The following is a 25,415-nucleotide window of genomic DNA, read 5'->3' as shown; positions in this document are numbered from 1 at the left end:
CAATATACCCATGAACAGGCTTAGAAGCATCACAGGACAGTATCCATTAGAATATAATAAAAACCATGCAAAAATATAACCAAATCATGGTGAGTAAGTGCAGTCAGTACAAATTATAGTTTCTTGGGTATAAAAAGTTATATGTTCTTTGGATTGAAAAAAATAATATATAAGTATGTGGTATGGACAATCTCTCATTCATAGGTATATTGTAAATACTAGATTAGAGATCTCATGTAAAACACTTGGCACAAGGCCTAGAACAAGGTAAATGTTCAAAGACTGAGAAATTTTCTTCTTACTGGTATTATTGATATTTCAGTGGATTTATTACTGTTGACAGTAATATCATTTCCTTGGAATTAATGGTGTATCCATAATCATCAAAATATAAGGAATAAGTGATATTTGGCTAAGTTCTGGAAATAAAAGGTTTTCATCTTCTGTATGTTCTTATCTTAGTAATCATGGGGAGTTTCAAGGGTCATGCCCTCCCCGGAACCTTCTTCATCATCATGGGTATTTGGTGGACTCTAAAGTGCATTCTGAAGTATATCTGCAGAAAACACAAGCGGACTTCCTATTTTGGCTCCAAAGCAGTATTCTATCGAATAGATATTGTGGAGGGAATCGTCATAATCGGCATGGCTTTAATTGGTGAGTGGACTATTGCAGTATTCTGTTTTCTCCTTTTGGCTATTTTCACATGCAAAGAGAAGATTTAATATCAAATCAAGAAATTGCTAACAGTGAATTTTTACTTTAAGATATCTCTGAACACATATTCTAATTGTAATTTCTATCTTATATAATTATTAAAAAGGTGATACTTCATATTTATACAAAGGTTTATTCCTTAATAAGTTAGTCATGGTAATTAACTTTCCTCCCCACTCAGGGTTAATTTCCTTTATAGAATTAGCTGGAGCCTCTGAAATAATTTTATACCAAGTATTCTGATGCCTGAGAGAGTAAACTTCATCAGAAAGCATTTTTCAAAATGACCTCAAAGTAATCAAGGGATCATAGGAGAGCTTCAGTAATAATCATTGTTAATAGTATGTACAAAGGGATAGTCTGAAGAAGCCTTGCCTCATGCACTCATTCTTTCTGTGTGATTTCTAAATTAGAGAGGGAGGCTAGGTCTGATGACTTCTAAGGCCTTTCCATTGACTACATGATTCTGTGAAAATGTTCTGTGTTTTTAGAATTTTACTTCAGTTTCTCCTTTATGATGGGCAAAACCTCCTAATATTCCCTTGGTTTTCTTCATGCTTAATTCATGGCCATAGCTCTTTGCTATGGCCATCAAATTCCAGAGCAACCATTTCCCATTAGAGAAATTTCCACATCAAATGCTATAGGTTAAGAAATAAAACAGCATTTTTAAGAAAGTGCAACTGTTTGTATAGCTGACTTGACCATATGCCATGTTTGACTGTGCTTTCTTGGTTATCCTTAATTGGGGGAAAGCTGAACTCTAGCATTTTTATGCTAAACCAAGCACAATTCCCTACTTTGTGGCAGCTACCCAGAGATACAGCGGGTAAGAAGGAAGTAATCAGCCGCTGTGGGACTGATCTTATAAATCGAATCCCAAATCATTCAGGATTCATTTAGTCATCAGGTTAAAGTAGGGACTAAAATTATCAGTGGAGCTGATCATGAAACTAAGTAGAACTAAGATCTTTAGCATTAAAGGTCTGAAATAGCTGTTTGACTGAATTGACTATCTTTAATTAAAAGTGATTATCCAAACCAATATTTGAACCTCTGAAACAAGCCTAAACCACCAGTGCTCAGCTCTTAGGCAACAGCCCAGAAATAGGAATTAATGTCATTTAAAAGAACACTAGATTGGACTAAGCAGTGGGCTAATCCTCCTGCATCTTCCTGCTTTCTCGGTCAAGTTATGAAGAGACTTACTAAAATTTTAATGTGTTCTTCTACAGGTATGCTTGGGGAACAGTTTATTATTGGAGGGCCCCACCTGTCCTTGTATAACTACAAAGAAGGCCGGTGGGTCCAACTCCTGGGTTGGCATCACACCACCATGTATTTCTTCTTTGGGCTGATGGGCGTGATGAACATCCTATGTTCCACCATCCGTTCACTTCCTACCTCTTTAAGCAAGTTAATGTTGTCAAATGCCTTATTTGTGGAGGGTAAGTATGAGTGAGTATTTTTCTATATCTTTAACTACTTTTGGACATTTGACTAGCCCTTTATAATAATACTAGAGGACCGGTGCACAAAATTCATGCACAGGTAGGGTTTCTAGGCCTGGCCGGCGATCAGGGCCAATCGGGGCCTAAAGGTCCCTGCGGGGTCGGGAGAGGAGGCAATGGTTGCCAGGCCAGGCAGGGAAGGAATGGATGCCAGACACTGATCTGCCACTGTGTGGTTCCCCACCTCCCCCACTCCTCCTTCCCTCGCTGCTGCAGTGCCACAGTGGCAGGCGGGTAGCGGGCTGATCGGGGCCTGCTGACTGGGTGGAAGGACAGGGCATGGGAGGTTGGCTGCCGGCCCCAAGGAGGGAGTTGGTCCTTGGTCCCCCCTGGGAAAGGGGCTGCGTCCGCCGCCACTCACACCTGGTTTCCCGTTCCAGCCTGGGGCTTGGCCCCGATCAGGCTATCAGGGCCTGCCCACTGTAGGGAGGGACCACGTGAGGTTGGCCAGCCGGGGAAGGTTAGCTATGGAAGCGCACTGACCACCAGGGGGCAGCTCCTGCATTGAACGTCTGCTCCCTGGTGGTCAGTGTGCATTTTAGCAACTGGCCATTCGGTTGTAACCGTTGTTTAGGCTTTTATATATATAGACTAGAGGCCCGGTGCATGAAATTCGTGCACATGGGAGGGTGTATGTGTCCCTCAGCTCAGCCTGCATCCTCTCCAATCTCGGACATCCCTCTCACAATCTAGGACTGCTGGCTCCCAACTACTCGCCTTCCTGCCTGCCTGATTGCCCCTAACTGCTTCTGCCTACCAGCCTGATCACCCCCTAACCACTCCCCTGCCAGCCTGATCGATGCCTAACTGCTCCCCCGCCAGCCTGATTGCCCCTAACTGCCCTTCCCTGCCAGCCTTGTCACCCCCAACAGCTCTCCCCTTCAGGCCTGGTCCCTCCCAACTGCCCTCCCCTGCAGGCCTGGTCACCCCCAACTGCCCTCCTCTGCAGGCCTGGTCCCCTCCAACTGCCCTCCCCTGCTGATCTGATTGCCCACAACTGCCTTCCCCTGCTGGCCATCTTGTGTGTTGGAGTGATGGTCAATTGCATATCACCCTTTTATTAGATAGGATTCCTTTAGTATCTTGGTGCAGCCTTGGTCCATGGGGTTACCAATTTGGGCCATGGTGAACTATTTGATGTCCTACGTGGGATTTCAAAGATTCTCCCTTTCCACTGACTCAATTAGTAAAGCTGAACAAGCACAATCATTCAAAGTGCTTTATCCACATTTCACATCAAGAACCATCTGCCATAGTTATCTCTGGGTTATCCTGGAGATTATCATTATTTTGGCTTTTAAAAGTGACACTGAGCTCAACGTAGTGAAACATGAATATCCTAAAATGAGGAGGCACAGCAGAGTAGCTTCCACCACCTACTAACTAGCCTTTTTTATATTGGGATAATAACAGTCCACCATTACATGATAAGTAGGGTCCAAAAAACTCAGTCACATAAAAATATGAGGTCCTGTTTTTGATAGATGAATGAAGAACAACATTTTTTGTTCCGTTGGTCACCCTGTTACTGTATGGGGAAAAACTGAAAACAAGTGTTTAGTGATTTGTTTTCATTTATTGTTATTTGTAAAGAATGAATTGATTGTGGAACTAAAAAAAGCCCCAAATTATCAGGAGGCAGTCATTTCCCAACTCCCCACCTTGCCTGCTACACGTGAAGATAACTTTGGTCAACCCCTCTTTGAGAACAAGGGCTAGGTAAAAGGTGGACACCAACAACCTGAGTCTTATTATCTCAGGGTGTTATGATATCTTTAAGAAACATCTTTTCTTCTTCATCGAAATGGAAAAAAGATGATGAAGCTAATCTTTCCATGGGATTAAACAATGTAATTAGCTATTAATTCTTGGGAGCTTCCAGAGCACCTAGTGATTTATGTATGTATTTGCTTCCTCCAATAGACTGAATTCCTTAAAGCTTTGTCTCATTCATCTGTGCACTCATCCTAATTTCTGCTCCCCACACTCAGCATGGTTATTATTCTTCCTCCTGCATTGAAGATGCTTTGAGATATAGTTAGTTGAAAATGTCATGCTGTGTTAGAGGAGAGAATAAAGGCTGGGGAGGGGAAAGGAGTGTTAAATTTAAAAAATTCCATTCTGAAGAGATAGCAATGACTCCTAAAATGCCATTATTATGGGAAGCTGGGAAGCAGCGGGAACCAGATATTTGGAACAAATGTATGTACGTGTAAAATTCTGTGGTGGGGGAGAGGGAGGAGAGAAACTGGTTTCATTAAAAAAGACTAACGATTTTCCCCCTCTCTATCAGCTTTTATTTTCTACAACCACACCCATGGCCGGGAAATACTAGACATCTTCGTGCACCAGCTGTTGTTCTTGGTCATCTTTTTGGCAGGCCTGGCTGCCTTCATGGAGATCTTCTTACGCGCCAATATAACCTTGGAGCTTCTCCGTACGAGCTTTATTCTGCTTCAGGGGAGCTGGTTCTGGCAGGTGAGTTGGAGCCTCCAGTTCATGTACCGGTGTCTCCACTTATGACCTCCTCTCTTTGTTTGGTGGGCATGTCGCTCTGGAACCCAGAGACTTCCTCCTGTGTGCTAGCTGCCCTGAGAATATGGGCCTCCAAGAGCAGCCCTGGTGGGAGCAATGACAGAGCAGCGGGGGCGTCCGTCTTCATCACACACCTGAATATGCACCATGTAGGAACTCTGAGCTGGTGCTTTTAGTTGGAAGCAATTCCTTGATGCTAAAACAACTTACAGCCTGATGGGTAGTAAGCTCTAGAAAAATATGAAAGGCATGAAACAGTTATTTATTGAGAAACAATTAAGGGCCAGCCACTGTACAGGACTTCCACACACATTGTTTCATTATGTCCTTACAATGACTTCTAAGTTAGGTATTACCATTCCCAACGTAATCCGATAAGGGAGGCTCAAAGAGACCAGGTTACTTTCCCAGGATCACAAAATAATGAAACTGGCATCTAAATGTGCGTATCTGACGCCAATCTCAGGTTCTTTCCATTTTACTCTGTCAAACCCCTAACCTTGGTGTGTTGTTGAAAAATTGTATTCCAATCAGTGAATATATATTTTATAGAGAATGAGAAATCATAACCCAATATCTATATAGGGATGTAAAGAAAGTCTGGAATGGATGGTAAATGTAGTTTAATCAGGAAAGACTTCTTCGAAGTGATTTTTAGTCACCAAAGAGCAAGGATTTGGGACCATGAGGTTATTTCAGGAACTTGAATTTCCCACAAGGAATGAGAAAAAGGCACCTCAGGCAAGGGGAGTGGAACATCCTGGTCAAAACAGGGAGTAGGAAAGATGTGATATTTAAGCATGTGGGGGAGTAGAAAGGCTGTTTGAGCAGAAGTTAGTAAAGAGAGGCTACATTTAAATGTTATTTTGAAGAAAGAACTATATAGGAAAAGTAACAAATGTCCTATAATGTGATAAAATTGATAATTGGTGAATTTAACAAGCTTATATACAGAAGTTTGTTTGTTTTTAAGATTATTTATCATCTGTTGGGAATCTAAATAGAATGGGATATAAAACACTATTATGCATTTTAAATCTCCTGGATGGACTGTTGTATCATGTGCATATATTATTACCTATTTACAAATAAAAATAAGTTAAAACAATTTTTTTAATCCTCACCTGAGGATATTTTTCCATTGACTTTTAGAGAGAGTAGAAGGGAGAGAGAGACAGAGAGAAAAAGAAACATCGATTGGTTGCCTTAGTACATGCCCTTGGCCGGAATCAAACCCAGAACCCTTCAGTACGCAGGCTGATGCTCTTTCCACTGTGCCAAACCAGCCAGGGCTAAAAAAAAGTTTTAAAGAGATAACTTCTGGTCAAGATGACACAGTGAGTTTATACGTTAGTGTATTTCTGTTCCAAATAAATAACAATGACAGATGCAATATCAAAACTACTTATAACATAAAAAATAAGTTAAAAGAAGAAAATAAACAAACAAAAAATAAGAAAGTAAAAAAATACCTAGCTGTAATTAAATAGTATGAACAAAAACAGAGCAAGCTCCCTTGTGCACCAGACACAGAACAGAACTGCCCAGCAGGAGAAGTGCTGGGCTGCAGGCCTATAGCACACAGTGATGGTTGGTGATTTGGTTCCAGTGGAACTAAAATAAAATAAAATAAGGATTCCTTTTAAGGTGAGGAATGAAGCCTGGCTTTGGAACTCTTTGTGTTGTTAATACCTGCTATATTCCTTAAAATTTTTTTTCAATTAGAGTTGACATTCAATGTTATTTTATATTGGTTTCAGGTGCACAGCACAGTAGTTAGAGTGACCAGGGGTCCTCAAACTTTTTAAACAGGGGGCCAGTTCACTGTCCCTCAGATGTTGGAGGGCCGGACTATAGTTTAAAAAAAACAACTATGAACAAATTCCTATGCGCACTGTGGGCCCAGGACGAGACGGCTGCTAAGCAGGACAGGCAGCGGCACCGGGCGGGCCGGATAAATGTCCTCAGCGGGCCGCATGTGGCCCGCGGGCCGTAGTTTGAGGACGTCTGATAGACAATCATATGCTTTACAAAGTGGTCCTCCTGGTATTTCTGGTACCCATGTGGCATAATTCATAGTTATAATATTATTGACTATATTACCTATGCTGTATTTTATATCCCCATGATTATTTTGTAAATACCAATCTGTACTTCTCAATCCCTTCACCCCATTGATATCTTTGACAGATATTTCTGAGCTGGTCAATTTCTCCTTATTTTTGTGTTTTTGCTTTGATGTTATTAGACTGTATTCACTTCTCTCTTTTTTTAAGTATTTTTTGAGATGAATGCTTATTTATTTGCAGTCATTCTTATTCTAAAAAAAAACACTTAAGATTATAGATTTTTCTCTACACACTACCATAGCTACCTCTCTTAAGATTTGACACGTGATAGTTTTCATTCTTGGGCAATTTGAATGTTGCATTTTCCATGTGCTTTCTTCTTTAATATCTGAGTTATTTAGGAATGTAGTATTAAGTTTCCAAAAATACTTTTCTTCTTATTAGTATTCCTTTCCAGTTTAATAGCTTTGGGTCAGAGAATGTGCTCTCTTTGAAATGTGTTGAAACTTCCTTTAGGACATAGCCCAATGTCAAATGTTCCATGTATTTGAAAAGAAAGTGTATTCTGTCCTTTTACTACTTCAAGTTTGTTAAAGAGTTAAGTGTTCAAATAAAAAAGTTAGAAAGTAAGACCAAAAGGGGAAACTTATAGAGAGTTGAAGAAAACAATAATAAAGATAAGAGCAAGATTAATTAAACTAATTAGTGTTCCAATTATAATTAATGATTAATAATCTTAGGGAGGAAGGTGTGAGCTGTCACAACTGAGAGTTTATTGGTTTAATGTATCTTTTGGCAGAAAAATAATGCTTTCTTATATCCTCCAAAACTTTTCTGAGGAAGAGCTATGAGGTTGAGGACTTTGGGCATAAATCTGGATTATTTAAAATGTTTTCTACCTATCAGTATGTCTAGACTAGTTTCTTTTTTTCCCTGGTGGCCAGACTAAATAACATGTGAAACCTTAAGGAAAAATGAACATTTAACACCAATACAAACACACACTGGCAGGAAATGAAGGTTTAGCCATACTAACTCTCCCCAACATTAGATTCCTCTGAAAGTGAAAAAAAAAAAAAAAAAAAGGGTCTTGAGACTTAGGTGAATTTATTATGCTTCCATGTTCTGTTGCAATGTGTGATGTATGAATGCTTATAACCAAACTGTCTCTTAAACTAATAATATTATATAATGATTTACTTTCCACTATATTTTTTCTCTTGCTACTTCTCCATGTATGTTTAAACTAGTGCATAAACAGTGTACAGACAGATTAGAGAAAATGCACACCTAGACTCTTGGGACCATAAGACTCATATAAACAAAATAAAAAAAATGACAGAGAAGTCACCACAGACATCACAGATATACAAATGACCATACTAGAATACTGTGAAAGACTATATGCCACCAAATTCAATAACCTAAAAGAAATGGATAAATTCCTATAAATATATAACCTTCCTAGACTGAATCATGAATTGGAAAATCTAAATAGACTGATCAATAGTAAGGAAACAGAAACAACCATAAAAATTCTCCTAAAAAGGCCCTGGTGGTATGGCTCAGTTGGTTGGAGGGTCATACCATATAGGGAAAGGTCATGGGTTTGATGCCTGGTCAGGGCACATACTCAGGTTGTGGGTTCCACCTCCGGTTGGGGTATGTACGGGAGGCAACAGATTGATCTCTCTCTCTCTCTCTCTCGGTCTCTCTCTCTCTCTCTCTTCCCTCTCCCTTCCTCTCTCTTTAAAATCAATAAAAACATATCCTTGGGTGAGGATTTTTTTTAAAAAAAAAGGCTTTCCCTTAAAAACAACAATAAATCCTTCCCCAAAATAAAAGTCCAGGAGCAGATGTCTTTACTAGTGAATTCTACCAAACATTCAAAGATTTGTCACCTGTCCTTCTCAAACTTTTTTGAAAAATTGAAGAAGAGTCAATACTTTCTAACACATTATATGAGGCCAACATAAACTCTGATACCAAAACCTGGCAAGAATAGCAGGCCAATATCTCTAATGAATACAGATGCAAAAATCCTAAACAAAATACTAACAAATCAAATACAACAATACATTAAAAATAATATGTCACAATCAAGTGGGGTTCATTCCAGGGGCACAAGGATGGTTCAACATACACAAAATGATAAATGCACTACACCACATTAACAAAGGATAAAAATCGTATGATCTTATCAGTAGATGAGGTAAAAGCATTTGGCAAGATACAACATCCATTTATGATTGAATCACTCAATAAAATGGGTATAGAAGGAAAGAACCTCAACATAATAAAGGCCACATGTGACAAACTCTCAACCAATATCATACTCAATGGTGAAAAACTGAAAGCTTTTCCCCTAAGATCAGGAACAAGTCAAGGATGCCCACTCTCAGAACTCTTACTCAACATAGTGCTGGAAGTCCTAGCCAGAACAATCAGGCAAGAGAAAGAAATGAAAGGCACCCAAATAGAGAAGGAAGAAATAAAAGTGTCACATTTTGTAGATGACATGATTCTGTATATAGAAAATCTTAAAGACTCCACCAAAAAACTACTAGAAACAATAAACAAAATACAGTAAAATTGAAGGATGCAAAATCAATGTACAAGTTCACTGCTTCCTGTATACTATCAATGAAAATTTCTGAAAAAGAAATTGAAAAAAAAACCAATTCCTTTTGCAATTGCATCAGAAAAAATAAAATATAAAGAAATAAACTCGCTGAAACCGGTTTGGCTCAGTGGATAGAGCGTCGGCCTGCGGACTGAAAGGTCCCGGGTTCGATTCCGGTCAAGGGCATGTACCTTGGTTGCGGGCACATCCTCAGTGGGAGGTGTGCAGGAGGCAGCTGATCGATGTTTCTCTCTCATCGTTGTTTCTAGCTCTCTATCCCTCTCCCTTCCTTTCTGTGAAATATCAATAAAATATATTTAAAAAAATAAATAAAGAAATAAACTTAACAAAGGATGTGAAGGATTTATATTTTGAAAATGACAAAGCATTATTCAAAGAGATTGAAAAAGACACAATGAAATAGAAAAATATTCTGTGTTCATGGATTGTAAGAATCAACAGTTCTAATGGCCATATTACCCAAAGCAATACACAGATTTAATGTAATTCCCATAAAAATCCCAATGTTATTTAAATATATATATTTTTGACATAAATATATGTCATCTGTGATTATAAAACATATATATATTGATTTCAGAGAGAAAGGAAGAGGGGGAGAGAGAGAGAAACATCAATGATGAGAGAGAATCATAGATGGGCTGCCTCCTTCACAACCCCTACTGGGGATCTAGCCCACAACCCAGGCATGTGCCCTGACCGGAAATTGAATTGTGACCTCCTGGTTCATAGTTCGATGCTCAACCACTGACCCACACTGGCTGGGTCGAATGTCATTTTTGAAAGAAATAGAACAAAAATAATCAGATTTGTATGGAACCACTAAAAACCCTGAATAGCCAAAGCAATCCTGGAAAAAAAAAGAATAAAGCTAGAGGCATCACACTCTCTGACTTCAGACTATACTATCTATCATCTATCTATCTATCTATCTATCTATCTATCTATCTATCTATCTATCTATCTATCATCTATCTATCTATCTATCATCTATCTATCTATAAACAAGTAATATGCAAATTAGCTGGGCATCACAACCGGCTCAGGAGGAGGCTGCATCACCACTGCTCATGAGGAGCTGCGTGCGCAGATGGGCGGGAGGGGATTGCGTGCCGCCCCCAGCCCCAGCGGACACACACCAGGGGTGGGGGCGCGCTCCGAGTGGCCTTGGATCAGAGCACGCCTCCGGTGGGTGACAGCAGTGGCTGCAGTGAAGCAGCCCCTGTTCCAGATGCCTGGTGGTGGCTGGAGCAAAGCAGCCCGGGTCCCGGTGGGTGGTGGCGAGGCAGCCCAGGTCCTGGGTGCCGGAGGGAAGCCGGTGCCGGCAGCCAGGGGAAGGAAGGCCTGTTCTTGCATGAATCTTCATGCATCAGGCTTCTAATAAAGCTATAATAGTCAAAACATGATTGGTACTGGCAAAACACAGACCACTGGAACAGAATTGAGAGTCCAGAAGTAATACATTTTGAAATCAGTATGCATAAGTCTTACAACTTTTTTTCCCCAAAGTTGTTTTCATTATTCTTGGTCCTGTGGAATTCCATATGAGTTTTAGGATCAGCTTTCTATTTCTGCAAAAAAGGCTATAGGGGTTTTCTTTGTGTATTATTGCCATCTTAACAATGTTAAATCTTCCAGTCCATGAACAAGAGATGTATTCCCATTTATTTAGATCTTCTTTGATTTCTTTCAGTGATGTTTTATAGTTTTCAGTCTATAAGTTTTGAACCTCTTTTATTAAATTTACTTCTATATTTTATTCTTTTCAATGCTATTGCAAGTGGGTGGAACTGTTTCTTTCCCCCATTTAATTCTGGGTTGCTCATTGCATATGGAAAATACATCTGACTTTTGTACATTGATTTTGTAAACCTGCAACTATGCTGAATTAATTTAGTAGCTCTAACAGTTTTTCTTGGTGTGGATTCTTTAGAGTTTTTAATATTTATATATGTCATCTGTGAATATAGATAATTTTACTTCTGCCTTTGCAATCTACATGTCATTTATTCTTTTTTCTTGCATGATTGTTCTGATAGAATTTCTAGTATAATGTTGAATAGAAGTGGTGAAATCAGACATCTTGTCTTGATCTTAGGGGAAAAGCGTTTAGCCTTCATCATTAAACATAATGTTAGCTGTGGGCATTTATTTATTTTAAAACCTTTCTGTACTCTAATTTTTTTTAAAAAAATATATTTTATTTATATTTTACAGAGAGGAAGGGAGAGGGATAGAGAGCTAGAAACATCGATGAGAGAGAAACATCGATCAGCTGCCTCCTGCACACCTCCCACTGGGGATGTGCCCGCAACCAAGGTATATGCCCTTGACCGGAATTGAACCCGGGACCCTTCAGTCCGCAGGCCGACGCTCTATCCACTGAGCCAAACCGGTTTCGGCACTGTACTCTAATTTTGAAGTAACCAAGTGAAACTGCACAATTTAGAAACCTAAGCACATTCTCTGAATGTCCACCAATCCCCAGAGATGATTACTATGCATACTTGAAATTGATCTTTAAATGTCCTTAAAATTTTTTTTTCAAGAATATGACCTACTAGTACTGTCTATATTACTAAAACAGACAATAAAACCTGATATCTTCTCTGTATATTTCAGACTAGAGGCCTGGTGCACAAAATTCATGCACAGGTGGGGGTGTGTGTCCCTCAGACCAGCCTGCACCCTCTCCAATCTGGGACCCCTCAAGGGATGTCCGACTGCCCGTTTAGGCCAGATCCCACCGGGATCTGGCCTAAACGGGCAGTCGGACATCCATCTCACAATCCAGGACTGCTGGCTCCCAACTGCTCGCCTACCTGCTTGCCTGATTGCCCCTAACTGCTTCTGCCTGCCAGCCTGGTCACCCCCTAATAACTCCCCTGCCAGCCTGATTGATGCCTAACTGCTCCCCTGCCGGCCCGATTGCCGCTAACTGCCCTCCCCTGCTGGCCTGGTCGCCCCTAACTGCCCTCCCCTGCCGGCCTGGTCTCCCCCAACTGCCCTCCCCTGCAGGCCTGGTTGCCCCTAACTGCCCTACCTTGCTGGCCCAGTCACCCCTAACTGCCCTCCTCTGCAGGCCTGGTCCCCCCCAACTGCCCTCCCCTGCTGGCCATCTTGTGGTGGCCATCTTGTGTCCACATGGGGGTGGCCATCTTGCATGTTGGAGTGATGGTCAATTTGCATATTAGCTCTTTATTATATAGGATAATGGGAATTATCTTGGTTACCATTCCTGTTGGAACCAAGCATTTTAAAATGTGGCTGATTATTTTAATGTGTGCTTTTGTTTTAAATTGCAGATTGGTTTTGTCCTTTATCCTCCCAGTGGAGGTCCTGCATGGGATCTACTGGATCATGACAACATTATGTTTCTCACCATATGCTTTTGTTGGCATTATGCATTCACCTTTATCATCATTGGAGTGATTTATGCTTTTGTCACCTGGTAAGTTAGTGATTTTTGTTCATGGAAGTTCTATTCCTTGATATATGATCAACAAGGCTTAATAGTATGAACTTAAAATTATAGGGGATTTCATTCCTTAGCATTCCACCAGACAGGGTAATATAGAAAATTATCTGCAAACATGGAAATTTCCAATACAAGGCATAAATGCTGGCTTAAAGTTAGAATAGCTCAGCAGTGTCTCTGCTGTGCCTCTGACCTATGACTCACCTTTCAACACACTCTTGTGCACCTCTGTGCATTTGCATATGCTCTTTCCTCTTATGCATGGCCCTTCCCACACCTGTAGTGACTGAGCCCTCTGTTTGCCCAGGTGCACATCAATTATAGCACTTCCCAAGCTTGGTGTCAATTATAAATATATATATTTTTTATTGATTTCAGAGAGGAAGGGAGAAGGAGAGATAGAAGCATCAATGATGAGAGAGAATCATCAATGGGCTGCCTCCTGCACACTTCCTATTGGGGATCGAGCCCGCAACCCAGGCATGTGCCCTGACTGGGTTCATAGGTCGACACTCAACCACTGAGCCACACCGGCTGGGCTCTTTTTTTTTTTTTAATGAATAGTTTGTTGATTTTCGGAGAGAAAGGGAGAGAGTGAAACATTGATCAGAGAGAAACACTGATTGGCTGCCTCCCGCATGCCCCCTTCTGGAGATTGAGCCTATAATCGGGCACGTGCCCTTGACTGGAAATTGAAATGGAAACCCTTTGGTGCACTGGACAATGCCCAACTGATAACACACACTGGCCAGGGCTGGTGTTATTTTTTTGACCAACATGTTTGTCTCCTATTAAATTTGAGTACCTAATTTGACATTTATTCTAATACTAGAGGCCCAGTGGACAAAAATTTGTGCACTGGTGGGGGGGGGGGGGGGGGGCTCAGCCTGGCCTTCCCCCTCTCATAGTCCGGGAGCCCTCAGGGGATGTCCTACTGAAGGCTTGGGGAGCGGGTCTAAGCCCCAGTCTGGCCTCCCTCTGTGGGAGGCGACCAGCCTACCAGGTGCCACCCCCATCACCCCCTCGCTGCTGCTGCCACTGCTGGCTGGGGGGCCGTGGCTGTGAGGTCTGAGCCCCAGGCCTCGCAGCTGCCAGGGCTCATGGCTGCCTGAGCTCATGGCTGCCTGAGCCTACAGCCCTCGCAGCCACCACCATGGCTGTCTGCCTTTGGCCCTCACAGCCACTGTGGCTTTGCCTGGAAGGATGTTCGGAAGACATCCGCTCTAATTAGCATATTACCCTTTTATTAGTATAGATTTCTAAAAGTAAGATTCCGTACATGATTTTACAAGGACCCTGATACAATGTTTTATGATGGGTGAGGAGCAATAGAGCCGATTGATAAGAACACATATTCCTAGTTCTGTTGTTATCAGCTATCTTACTTTGGGCAGATTAGTTAACTATAACAAGTCTCAGTTTTTTTGTTCGCAAAATGGGGATAAAAGTAGTACCTAAATAAGACATGCATTTAAACTGTTCAGGCCATAAGAGCTCAATGAAAGTTATTCTTATTGTTCTTGTTCTTTTTGCTATTCTTCTTATTCTTGTTCTTCTCCTGTATAAAAAATGCATTAAGTATAGACTCAATGGGAAGAGACAGGTAATTTAAGTACAGTGCAATAAGTAGAAATAGTAGAAGAAAGCACGACTGGAACTCAAAGGGGGCCTCCTCACAATTGAGAATTAAGCTGCAGTTTGAAGGATGAGTAGGACCAGGAAGGGGTGAACATGGGTCCTCTCTCCAAGGTAGCTAATGCCAAACCACAAGTGGCCTGGCTGATCCTAGTTACTAGGCATGCAGCCAGCAATACCTCATCCTTTAGACCTCAGCACTGATCGAAATGTTCTTTATCTGCAGCCTTTATTATGGTAGCCATGAGCTTTCTACTCTTCTCTCTAGACTTGCCCCCCTCCTCCCCCTGCCCCATCACGTGTCCTGCTCTATGCTTCTTTGAGTTTCTGAAGTAGCTTTCGTGCTGGTTCTCTGTGTAAGGAAACCATTAAGAAAAGGTCTCCCAGATGTCTCTGCTAGGCTTTGGGTCAGCCCACTTTGATCCGTAGTTGCCTCTTTAAGTGCTTTGGGTGCTGGGAAATTTTATCTTCTCATTGACTAATGTCTATGAGTCCCATCCCATTCCCCCAAAGCTTGTGCATGAGCTGGTTGTTAAGGCTAGCTCTGCTATTGAGTGAAACTTGGCTTCTTCCTCTGTTGTTCTAGGCTGACATCTGGGCCTCATCTCCTTAGGGGCTGGGCAGCCTCCAAGATCAATGCCAACATTCAGGGAACCTCTCTACTGCATGTCAGCTCCCTTTCAGAGCCAAAAGAAGACTACTGTCTTTTCCTGTTTCAGAAACCTTCAGACCCTTAATAATTTTCACATCCACTTACAGTTCTCTAGGAATGCCATGTTTATTTTTCAACCTCTGCCTCCCCTCCCTTTAACCTTTTGACTTTGTAGTTCCCTGTACCTGGCATATCAAATTAAATGCCAATCTCTTCTACAAAAACTACTGTGATTATCCTAGCCCTTGCTTATCCCCTTCATGAGTTTTATATCATTTTAGTCTCTGCCAAACATTTGAACAATTGTGATCTTGTATGATGTTTGTGCTTTGCTCATGTTAGTTTTAGCTGTTAGATTGTGTTGCCTTGATGAAAATACCTTCTTCATATTTCTCACAGTTCTTGGCACACTGTCAAACATATAATAGGTGCTCAATAAACACTTAATCTGTTTTAATAGATCTGTGTCAGAGTTATTTGAATACAGGCTTCATTTGTTTGGAAATCATGTTTTACATGCTTTTCAGTTTTGTTCTCATATTGCTCTTAAAAATATAAGACTGGGAGCTCATGTTCTGACATTTTGATATAAACTTAAGCAATAGCTTAAAAAATATCATGAAGAGTCAGTACCGTACTGACTTGTAGTGAGGTCACATGGCAGGCTAATTCAGTCCTGTAATCATAAGGCTCTTTGAAAGTCTCATTGTCAGGGTTTGACTGTGGAATAGTTTATGACTTGGTGAAAGGTGATGGATTTTCAGGACATTGTATGTTTGACATAGCACAAAGATTACCATGGCAGCAAAATGGAGTTATGGAATCCCCAGCTCTACCCCTCCACCCCCTCCCCCCCGTCCAAGTCTCTGAAAAATGAAGCTGTACTTCCCAGTTTTCCAAGACAAATAGTTCAAAGATTGCTTCATCCAGTCCCATGCCTGCAGTCTTGATTATGACAGCTCACAGAAGAAACCTACCTATTTGGAAATCTTATTACATGTTTTACTGAATTTCATATTTATTTTTAAAAATATGTTTTTATTGATTTTAAAGAGGGGGAGAGGGATAGAGAGAAACATCAATGATAGAGAAACAGCAATTGGCTGCCTCCTGCATGCCCCCTATTGGGGATTGAGCCCACAACCTGGGCATGTGCCCTAACTGGGAATCGAACTAGGAACCTCCTGATTCATGCGTTGATGCTCAACCACTGAGCCATGCCAGCCGGCTAACTCATATTTAAACACACCTGTTGCACAGAACTATTTCAAAAGCCCTTCTCTATGGGTTGAGAAATATTGCCCATTTTTGAAACCGGACAACTGATGGGACGGGCTGCCTGTCACTACTTGAGCCAATTAAGCATAGACAGGGTTGAATCATATATGAGCATTTATTCCAATAATGCTGGCAGTATGGGAGAGCAGCAGGTCCTCCACAAAAATCTGCTCTTCAATCCCCTATAAGCCAGCTGTTCATATTGATTAGGACAAATATTACATGGGAAAGTAGGAATTACAGGCATGGGGAAGTAAGCAAGGAGGATTGGGGGCAAGACTCCATTTTATTTATTTATTTATTTTTTTTGCAACAAGGTTGTTAATCTTTCCATGATATTAGGAAGTTCTTGAATGAGAACGGACTACATTCCAAGGTTGACACCCAGGTCCAAGGCTGATTGCCAAGTCCAAGGTTGACTCCCATGTCCTAGGGATGTTCAACTCCTAGCCAGGTTAGAATGTCCTTTCTTCAATCAGAACAAGGCAATCATAGTTAATAGAGCATGATTAATATTCTATTTTTGACTCTAACATTTTCAGGTTGGTTTTCCAGGCAATGATTCATGTGAGCTATTTTGAAGAACAAAATATAGATGACACAATGCCAGGTATATGATAATTTGACTTCTGGAAGTTTGATTTCCAGATAGATTCTGGAAGTACACCCAGAGTCTCAGCTCTGCTCTTCTTCATATTAATCCAGAGGAACATATGCAAAGAAAAGCCCAGACACACCTTGACTGTATTTCCCTGAATTTGCATTATTCCAGGAACTAGTAATTATTTGCACTTCATCTTCTTACGCCATCCCTCAGTCTGTCCCCAGTGGCCATTTCTGCATGTGCCAATACCTAGAGCTACAGGGTACAGATAGAGCCTATTTCAAGTATCTGAATATTCATCTTCATGGCTTGAAGCTATAGCAGATACAATCCAGAGAGGAGGAAGGGGGAACAGGAAAAATCAGTAGGGTCTGTGTTAGCAATTAATTTGTAGTAAGTAGCTGTGTCTTTGTTTTATTTTTTACAAAAGTTATCAGGAATAAATCTAAGAATAAATTAACTAATTAATGCATTTCATTTAGCATGCGTTGAAGTTGTACAGTGTAGAAATAACTGTGTGGGTTTTTTTAAATGACACAAATGCTGTCCCAGACGTTAAGACTATTAGCCTTTTATGAGAACAATGCCTTGAGGAGTTAAGGATATTGGAAGCAGCATCAATTGTTAATTAATAATCAAGACAAGTGATTTTGAGTTTTCTTTGGCTCTTAATGAGTCAACAGATATTACTAAATACTGCTCAGTTGTTGTTATGTATTGGAGGAATTAGTGTTGAATTGGAGGTGACTGAAGAATTATGAATTATCTATGAATAGGTGAGTGATATGAACTCCTGGCAGATTGCTTCAAAGGCCATTGATTTATCAAATGTGTGTTGAGCCACCATTATGTGCCAGACACTGTTCTAGACTCTGCTTGGGATTAGGGCAGTAAGATGAGGTCTCTGCTCTTATAAACCTCATATTCTGGTGGGATCCAGAGCACAAGTAAAGACAATGCATATTGATAAGGGCAGGCCAGACCTTCATTAGAAGAAAAAGAAAGGCAGATAATAAGGGTAAAGATGCAGATAGGCTGGGGAAGTTTTTCATAAAATGAGAATGATTTTGATGATTTAGTTTATCAAGTTTGCTTGTATATTCCCATGTATTTCTGGAAGTTAAGTACATTTTATTGATATGGTCACAGTACAATGTCTTTACAAATAATCCTGCACAGAAAAAAACTTTTTCTAGATCTTAATACATCAGAGAAGGGGAGAGACTGCTGAATTTCTGCTCCTAAAAACCTTAGAAACTTCCAATGTCAAAAATTATAATTGCTGCTTTCCCCAATCCTGCAGATTCTCTTAATCTATGAAAACAAGGGTGGAGTGCACTTCTAACTTGGACCACAATGTGCGGTGGGCATCCTGTGGCCTTCACAAAAGCAACTCTCTGAAGGCTTGAGTAGGGGCTGCAATAAAGCCCAGGTTTGACATGGGGAAGGAGATACCTTTATGCACTTCCTTTCAGAAGAGGGCTCCTACTTATAATACACAGCTGGGTGCAGACTTGGAAAAGCTTGGCTGAGCTTGGTTTCATAAGGCTTCCTACAATCCAGAGATTGTCTTGTTTGTTTTAGAAATGATAAAAGTTCTGAATAATTAGGCATCTTCTGATGTGTAATCAAATCATGCTGTGCATTCAGAGGCTACCCTGGATCTGTTTGCTTATTATACCTTACTTTAATAATAAAAAACCCCCACAATTTTTAACTGATGAATGGAGTGGATCTAGATTGTTTTTTATTATAGTTGATTTCCAGTTTTATGCCACTGTGATCTGAGAAAATGCGTGATATGATTTCTATCTTCTTGAATTTGAAGAGACTTTGCCTATGTCCCAACATATGGTCTATCTTTGAAAATGACCCATGTGCACTTGAGAAGAATGTATGTTCTGTGGCTTTAGGGTGAAATGTTCTGAAAATGTCAATTCCATCTGGTCTAGTGAGTCATTTAGGATTGATGTTTCTTTGCTGATTTTTAAAAAATATATATTTTATTGATTTTTTACAGAGAGGAAGGAAGAGGGATAGAGAGTTAGAAACATGGATGAGAGAGAAACATTGATCAGCTGCCTCCTGCACACCTCCTACTGGGGATGTGCCCGCAACCAAGTTACGTGCCCTTGACCGGAATCGAACCTGGGACCTTCCAGTCCGCAGGCTGACGCTCTATCCACTGAGCCAAACCGGTTTTGGCGCTTTGCTAATTTTTTGTTTAGAAGATTTGTCCAATGGTGATAGTGGGGTATTAAAGTCTCCTACTATGATTGTATTGCTGTCAATCTCTCCTTTGATATCCTCCAGGAGTTTTTTTATGTATTTGGGTGCTCCTGTATTGGGTGCATATATGTTTACCAGAGTTATTTCTTCTTGTTGGATTGTTCCCTTTAGTATTATGAAGTGGCCTTCCTTGTCTCTTGTTATTTCCTTCACTTTGAGATCTAATTTGTCAGATATAAGTATTGCTACCCCAGCTTTTTTTTTATTTCAATTCGCCTGAAAAACCTTTTTCCATCCCTTCACCCTCAGTTTGTGTGTGTCATTTTTTCTGAGGTGGGTTTCTTGTAGACAGCAGATATATGGGTCTTGTTTTCTTATCCAATCCGTTACCCTATGTCTTTTGATTGGGGCATTTAATCCATTTACATTTAAAGTTATTATTGATAGGTACTTAATTGGCACCATTTTTATTCTTTACCCCTGTGTTCCTTCTTCGCTTCCTATTTTTTTTTTTTACAGCAGACCATTTAGCATTTCTTGCATTGCTGGTTTGGTGATAATAAATTCCCTTAGTCCTTTTTTGTCTGTGAAGCTCCTGATTTCACCTTCAATTTTGATTTATAGCCTTGCTGGGTACAGTATTCATGGATTCAGACCCTTTCTTTGCATGACTTTGTATATTTCATTCCATTCCCTTCTGGCCTGATGAGTTTCTGTTGAGAAATCAGTTGCTAGTCTGATGGGGGTTCCTTTATAGGTAACTTTCTGTCTCTCTCTGGCTGCTTTTAAGATTCTTACTTTGTCGTTGGTGTTTGCCAATTTAATTATAATGTGCCTTGGCGTCGGTCTTTTGGGGTTCATTTTGCTTGGGACTCTGTGAGCTTCTTGGATTTGTGTGGGTTTTTTCTTCCCTATATCAGGGAAGTTTTCTGTCATTATTTCTTCAAACAGGTTTTCTACTCCTTGCTCAGTTTCCTCTCCTTCTGGCACCCCTATTATGTGGATGTTGTTTTGTTTTGTGTTGTCCCAAAGTTCCCTTAGGCTCTCCTCCTGCTTTTTAATTTTTTTTTCTAGAAGCTGCTTTACTTGGGTATTTTTTTCTGCCTTGTCTTCTAGCTCACTGATGTGGTCCTCTGCTTCTTCTAGTCTACTCTTGATGATTTCTATTGAGTTTTTTACAGCAGCGATGTCATTTTTCATTTCTTCTTGGTTCTTCTTTATTTCCTCTTGGTTCTTACTCATATTGTTGAATTTGTCTTCCATTCTTTTCAGCCACCTTATGACCATTTCTCTGAATTCTTTCTCTGAGAGGTTGCCTGCCTCCATTTCATTTACTTCCTTTTCTGGTGATGCCTGCTTTTCTTTCATATGCAGGCTGTTTCTTTGTCTCCCCATGGTCTTTCTTCTCCGGTGTCTGGTTATGTAGTTCTCTCTATCCTTACTTCTTTAAATCTGTGGTGCACGCAGTTCTTGGAGTGATCCCCTCGCCTGACTTTTACTTTTGTGTGTACCCCTGTACTCAGTCCCTGTTCCGGGGTGCCAAATGTAGGTATTTCTCTTTCTGTGTCCAGTGCGGCTAGAGAGCAGGTCCAGTTCCTGAGTAGGGGTGGCTGGGGATTGAGAAATAAAAGAAAGAGACAAGGCACAGAGATAGAAGGAAAAAGCTGGGACTGGGTGGGACCACCGTCCTCTTCTGATGGAGAGACAGGGACAGGGACCCAGAGTGGATCTAGAGACATGGAAGCATGGAACAGAGTGTGGAATCTTGGAGGGAAGGTGAGGGAGGGTGGGTGGATGGGAGGTAATCAACCAAGGACATTGTATGCATATATCCATGGCCCTCTGACACAGACAATGGGATGGTGAGGGGCTGGGGCGGGGAGCGGGCTGGAGGGGGGTCAATGGGGAAAAAAAGGGGACAAATGTAATACTTTCAACAATAAAGAATTATTTAAGAACAATAAAAAAATAAATAAAAATTTCAGGTACATCTAAAGCCAAATAAAAGTGATTTTCTCTTGGGGTGCCTCTGCCATTTGCACAAATAATTTGGAGTTTGTTACAAGTACGTATTGCTCTGGGTTTTTAACCTTAAACAACATAACGTGAAATGCCTTTCATTCTTCTCAGGTTGGTTAAATCTCGACTTAATAGGACCTGCCCCTCAGAAGTTGGACTCCTGAAAAATGTTGAACGAGAACAAGAATCAGAAGAAGAGATGTGATTTTGATGGGCATCTAGTCTTTTTGGATGAACTTTTCTTTTTCTTTTTTCTTTTTGCATTGTTTTTGTTCATGGTTTTGTTTCTTGATCTTTTGTTTGGCTAAGGATGATTCTTGGTGTACTGGTTGTATTTTGAATTTTGTTAAAGTATTTGAATATTAATGTTTTATTTTAGGTTTGAAATTACTTTAGATGATAAGGTCATTTTGCACATCAGCCTTGGTATTCAGGGCCTATAGTGACTCTTCCAAGGTCATCTAAAGTTTGATGCCCATGATATGACAGACATTTGTTTTATTTGCGTTATACATATGCTTAAGGTTCTTGGGATTGCTACCATTTGTACTTGTTAAAAATGGGATTACACTTGTTTGTCTTGTTGCAATGAGAAATAAATGAATACCTCAAATCTTTATTTTTATTATTCAACTGCACCCCACCATTATATCATGAAGAAAATGCTGTGTGACACTGAAATTCCCTTTTTGATGAGACTTGTCTTTCTGTAACACCTGATTTCTCCTCTAGGAAAAGTGAGCCAGAGTCTTTCTGAGTTGTGAACTCTGGGAAAAGATGAAAGGGATGATCCCTGGAACATATGGTTGCAAAGCCATAAGAGACTGGGAAAGGAAAGTCATGATATTTTCTACAGAGTAAAAAGTCATCAATAGCATAGCGTGGCCACCATACCTCCCCTCTGCTGCAATAGTTGAGGGGTTAAGACAAGGAATAGCCTTTTATGGAAAATCTGGGTAAAAAGTCAGAGCCCTTGCATAGTCTGTGGGCTAAGTAGAACTCAGTGGAGAGTCAAGAAATCTTGTTTCTAATTCTGGCTCTACCATTAACCAACCTCTAGAGCTTGAGCAATCACCATGTCCTTCTCTCTAAAGTAAGGGAATTGAATTGGATGAATCATGGGGCCCTTTCTGAATGTCACATGTTATAAATCTAGAGTCTCTGAGACAAAATTGAAGCTTGGAGATAGCTAATTTTGTACAATGTCAATCTCTGCCATGACAGAAAAGGTAAGGAGGGCTTCAGGAATCCTTGAGAGATGACTCAAATATGGAGGAAAAGAGGCAGCCTCATGGGCAGCTGAAGGTGAAATGTGGGCAGTTAAATCCTGCAGGCTCCCTGGCATTCCAGAAGCACTGACAAATCTAGGGGGCTGCCCCAGTCTGGTATGATCACAGTGACACTGCAGAGGAAAGTGAATGGATTGTTTAGGTCAAAGAACTGGACACATTCATTTTTTAAAATATTAATTTGATTCAGTCATTTAAAAATTTTCCTTTTCAACTAGCAAATATTTCTTTCTGCTTAAATTATCCTATATAATAAAGAGGTAATATGCAAATTGACTGTCATGCCCTCACAAGATGGCTGCCTATGACCAGGCAGGAAGGGGGGATTAATGAGGGACGACCAAATGACTGAACAGCAGGCTGCATGGGGCAACCAGGCTGGTGGGAGGGCCATGAGGGGTGACCAGACTGGTGGGGGGGGGGGCAGTTGGGAGCAACCAGGCTGGCAGGGGGGGCAGTTAGGGGTGACCAGGCCAGCAGAGGGGGCAGTTGGGGGCTATCAGGCTGGCAGGGGGGCAGTAAAGGGTGACCAGGTCTGCGGGGAGGGGGGCAGTTAGGAGCAACCAGACCAGCAGGGAGGGAGCAGCTGGAGATGACCTGGCCAGCAGTGGGGGGCAGTTAGGGGTGATCAGGCAGGCAGGCAGGTGAGCGTTTAGGAGCCAGCGGTCCAGGATTGTGAATCGGGCCTAAACCGGCAGTCAGACATCCCCTGAGGGGTCCCGGATTGGAGAGGGTGCAGGCTGGGCTGAAGGGACAACCCCCCCATGCACGAATTTCGTGCACTGGGCCTCTAGTTAGTTTATAAAAGTGATTAGAAAGATGTGTGCTATCTTTGTCTCCCAGGAAAGCATTTAGGAAGGTCTACACAATACAATATAGAGGGTGATCATCTATAGCTCACTGTTCTTATATGCTCTTGTTCTGAGTGTATTAATGAAAGAACTGAAAAAATAAAGGTTATTGAATAAATGAATAACTAATTTCAGATATTTGTTATTCCTTCTATACACAGTAGCTTTTCTATTAACCAGTTTTCAGATACATTTATTTTTTTAATGTAATGGTTGAAAACAATTGATGTGGGTCTATTTAAATTAATCTGAAAACTTGATTATTATTTTACTGTCAAATTTAATACTCTACCAACAATCTTAGTTTACCCTGTAAATATTAGTGGAAAGGATTATTTGCATTCTTGAGTAGGCCCTGAGCATTCCTGGTGCTAGGCTGGATTTAGATATAGGGCAGCTGCTGTTGGCCAAGTCTCTGTCTGTTACCTGGGTCCCAATCTGAGCTGGGCCAAGTCACTGTCTGTCACCTGTGTCCCGATCTGAGCTGGGCGTGGGAAGCAAAGCAGCCATGGGGGCAGGAGACCTCCCTCAGATGGGGTGAGGGTTCAGGCCCCTGCAAGGTTGGGGGGGTGAGGGTCTGTGCCCCACCTCTGTTGACCCCCAAGTTCTCTCCTGATGGCCCCTCTGCAACTGTGCCTGTCTTAGGTTGTTCCTTCCCTGAGGAATCTTAAAGACTGATCTTGAACAATGCAATAAAACCTACTGCATTTCTGGAAGGTGAAAGGCCCACATGTCATGGTCCTCAGGAGATCATGGCCTTCTGCCCCATGGGTGTCCTCCATCTCAGGAGTCTCTTCTAGTCTGCCAAGTTTCTATGACTTTGGCAACTTTGTGTTTCAAAAGAGCGAGCCATCAGAATGATGATAGGATTAAAAAGTACAAATTCATAGTTATAGAATTGTCACAGTGATGTAAAGTACATATAGAACATAGTATAGTCAATAATCCTATATAATAAAGAGATAATATGCAAATTGACCATCACTCCAACACACAAGATGGCCGCCCCCATGTGGTAAAAGATGGCTGCCCCCATGTGTACACAAGATGGCCACCACAAGATGGCAGGCAGGGGAGGGCAGTTGTGGGTGATCAGGCCTGCAAGGGAGGGCAGTTGGGGGAACCAGGCCTGTAGGGGAGTGCAGTTGGGGGCAACCAGGCCTGCAGGGGAGGGCAGTTGGGGGCAACCAGGCCAGCAGAGGAGGGCAGTTGAGGGGGACCAGGCCAGCAGGGGAGGGAAGTTAGGGGTGACCAGGCCTGCAGGGGAGGGCAGTTGGGGGTGACCATGCTGGCAGGGGAGGGCAGCTAGGGGCAACCAGGCTGGCAGGGGAGGGCAGTTAGGGGTGACTGGGCCAGCAGGGGAGGGCAGTTGGGGACAATCAGGCCTGCAGGGGAGGGCAGTTAGGGGTGACCAGGCTGGCAGGGGAGGGAAGTTAGGGGCAATTGGGCTGGCAGGGGAGCAGTTAGATGTTGATCAGGCTGGCAGGGGAGTGGTTAGGAGATGATCAGGCTGACAGGCAGGAACAGTTCGGGGCAATCAGGCAGGCAGGCAGGCAGGCAAATGGTTGGGAGCCAGCAGTCCTGGATTGTGAGAGGACCATTGGACATCCCTTGAGGGGTCCCAGATTGGAGAGGGTGCAGGCTGGGCTGAGGGACACACCCCCCATGCACGAATTTTGTGCACCAGGCCTCTAGTATTGTAATAACTGTGTATGGTGTCAGATGGGTACTAGCTTTAAAGTTATAGAAATGTCTAATCATGGGTTTATACACCTGCAACATATAATACTGTATGTCAACTGGAATTTAAAAATAAAGAAAGAGAAAAAGGAAAAACAAGAGTGAGCCATCAGCTGAAGTTACATGAAAATGGCATTGCTGGTATCTAGACCTCAGCAGGAACT

General features: G+C 41.6%; 1 protein-coding gene across 1 annotated transcript; it reads left to right on the top strand.

The window, feature by feature from the left end:
* Window positions 1-467: 467 nt before the first annotated feature.
* Window positions 468-21,576, top strand: TMEM45A (transmembrane protein 45A; the record flags this gene model as incomplete). The annotated part of the gene is made up of 5 exons (XM_080655172.1): window positions 468-657; window positions 1,953-2,165; window positions 4,522-4,706; window positions 12,782-12,927; window positions 21,483-21,576. 5 exons carry the CDS (start codon window positions 468-470, stop codon window positions 21,574-21,576), a joined length of 828 nt encoding a protein of 275 aa, XP_080511298.1.
* Window positions 21,577-25,415: the final 3,839 nt, after the last annotated feature.

Source organism: Plecotus auritus (assembly GCF_963455305.1).
Source record: "Plecotus auritus genome assembly, chromosome: 2".
In the NCBI taxonomy this organism is placed as follows: Eukaryota; Metazoa; Chordata; class Mammalia; order Chiroptera; family Vespertilionidae; genus Plecotus; species Plecotus auritus.
This window is presented reverse-complemented; position numbering and strand designations above follow the sequence as displayed.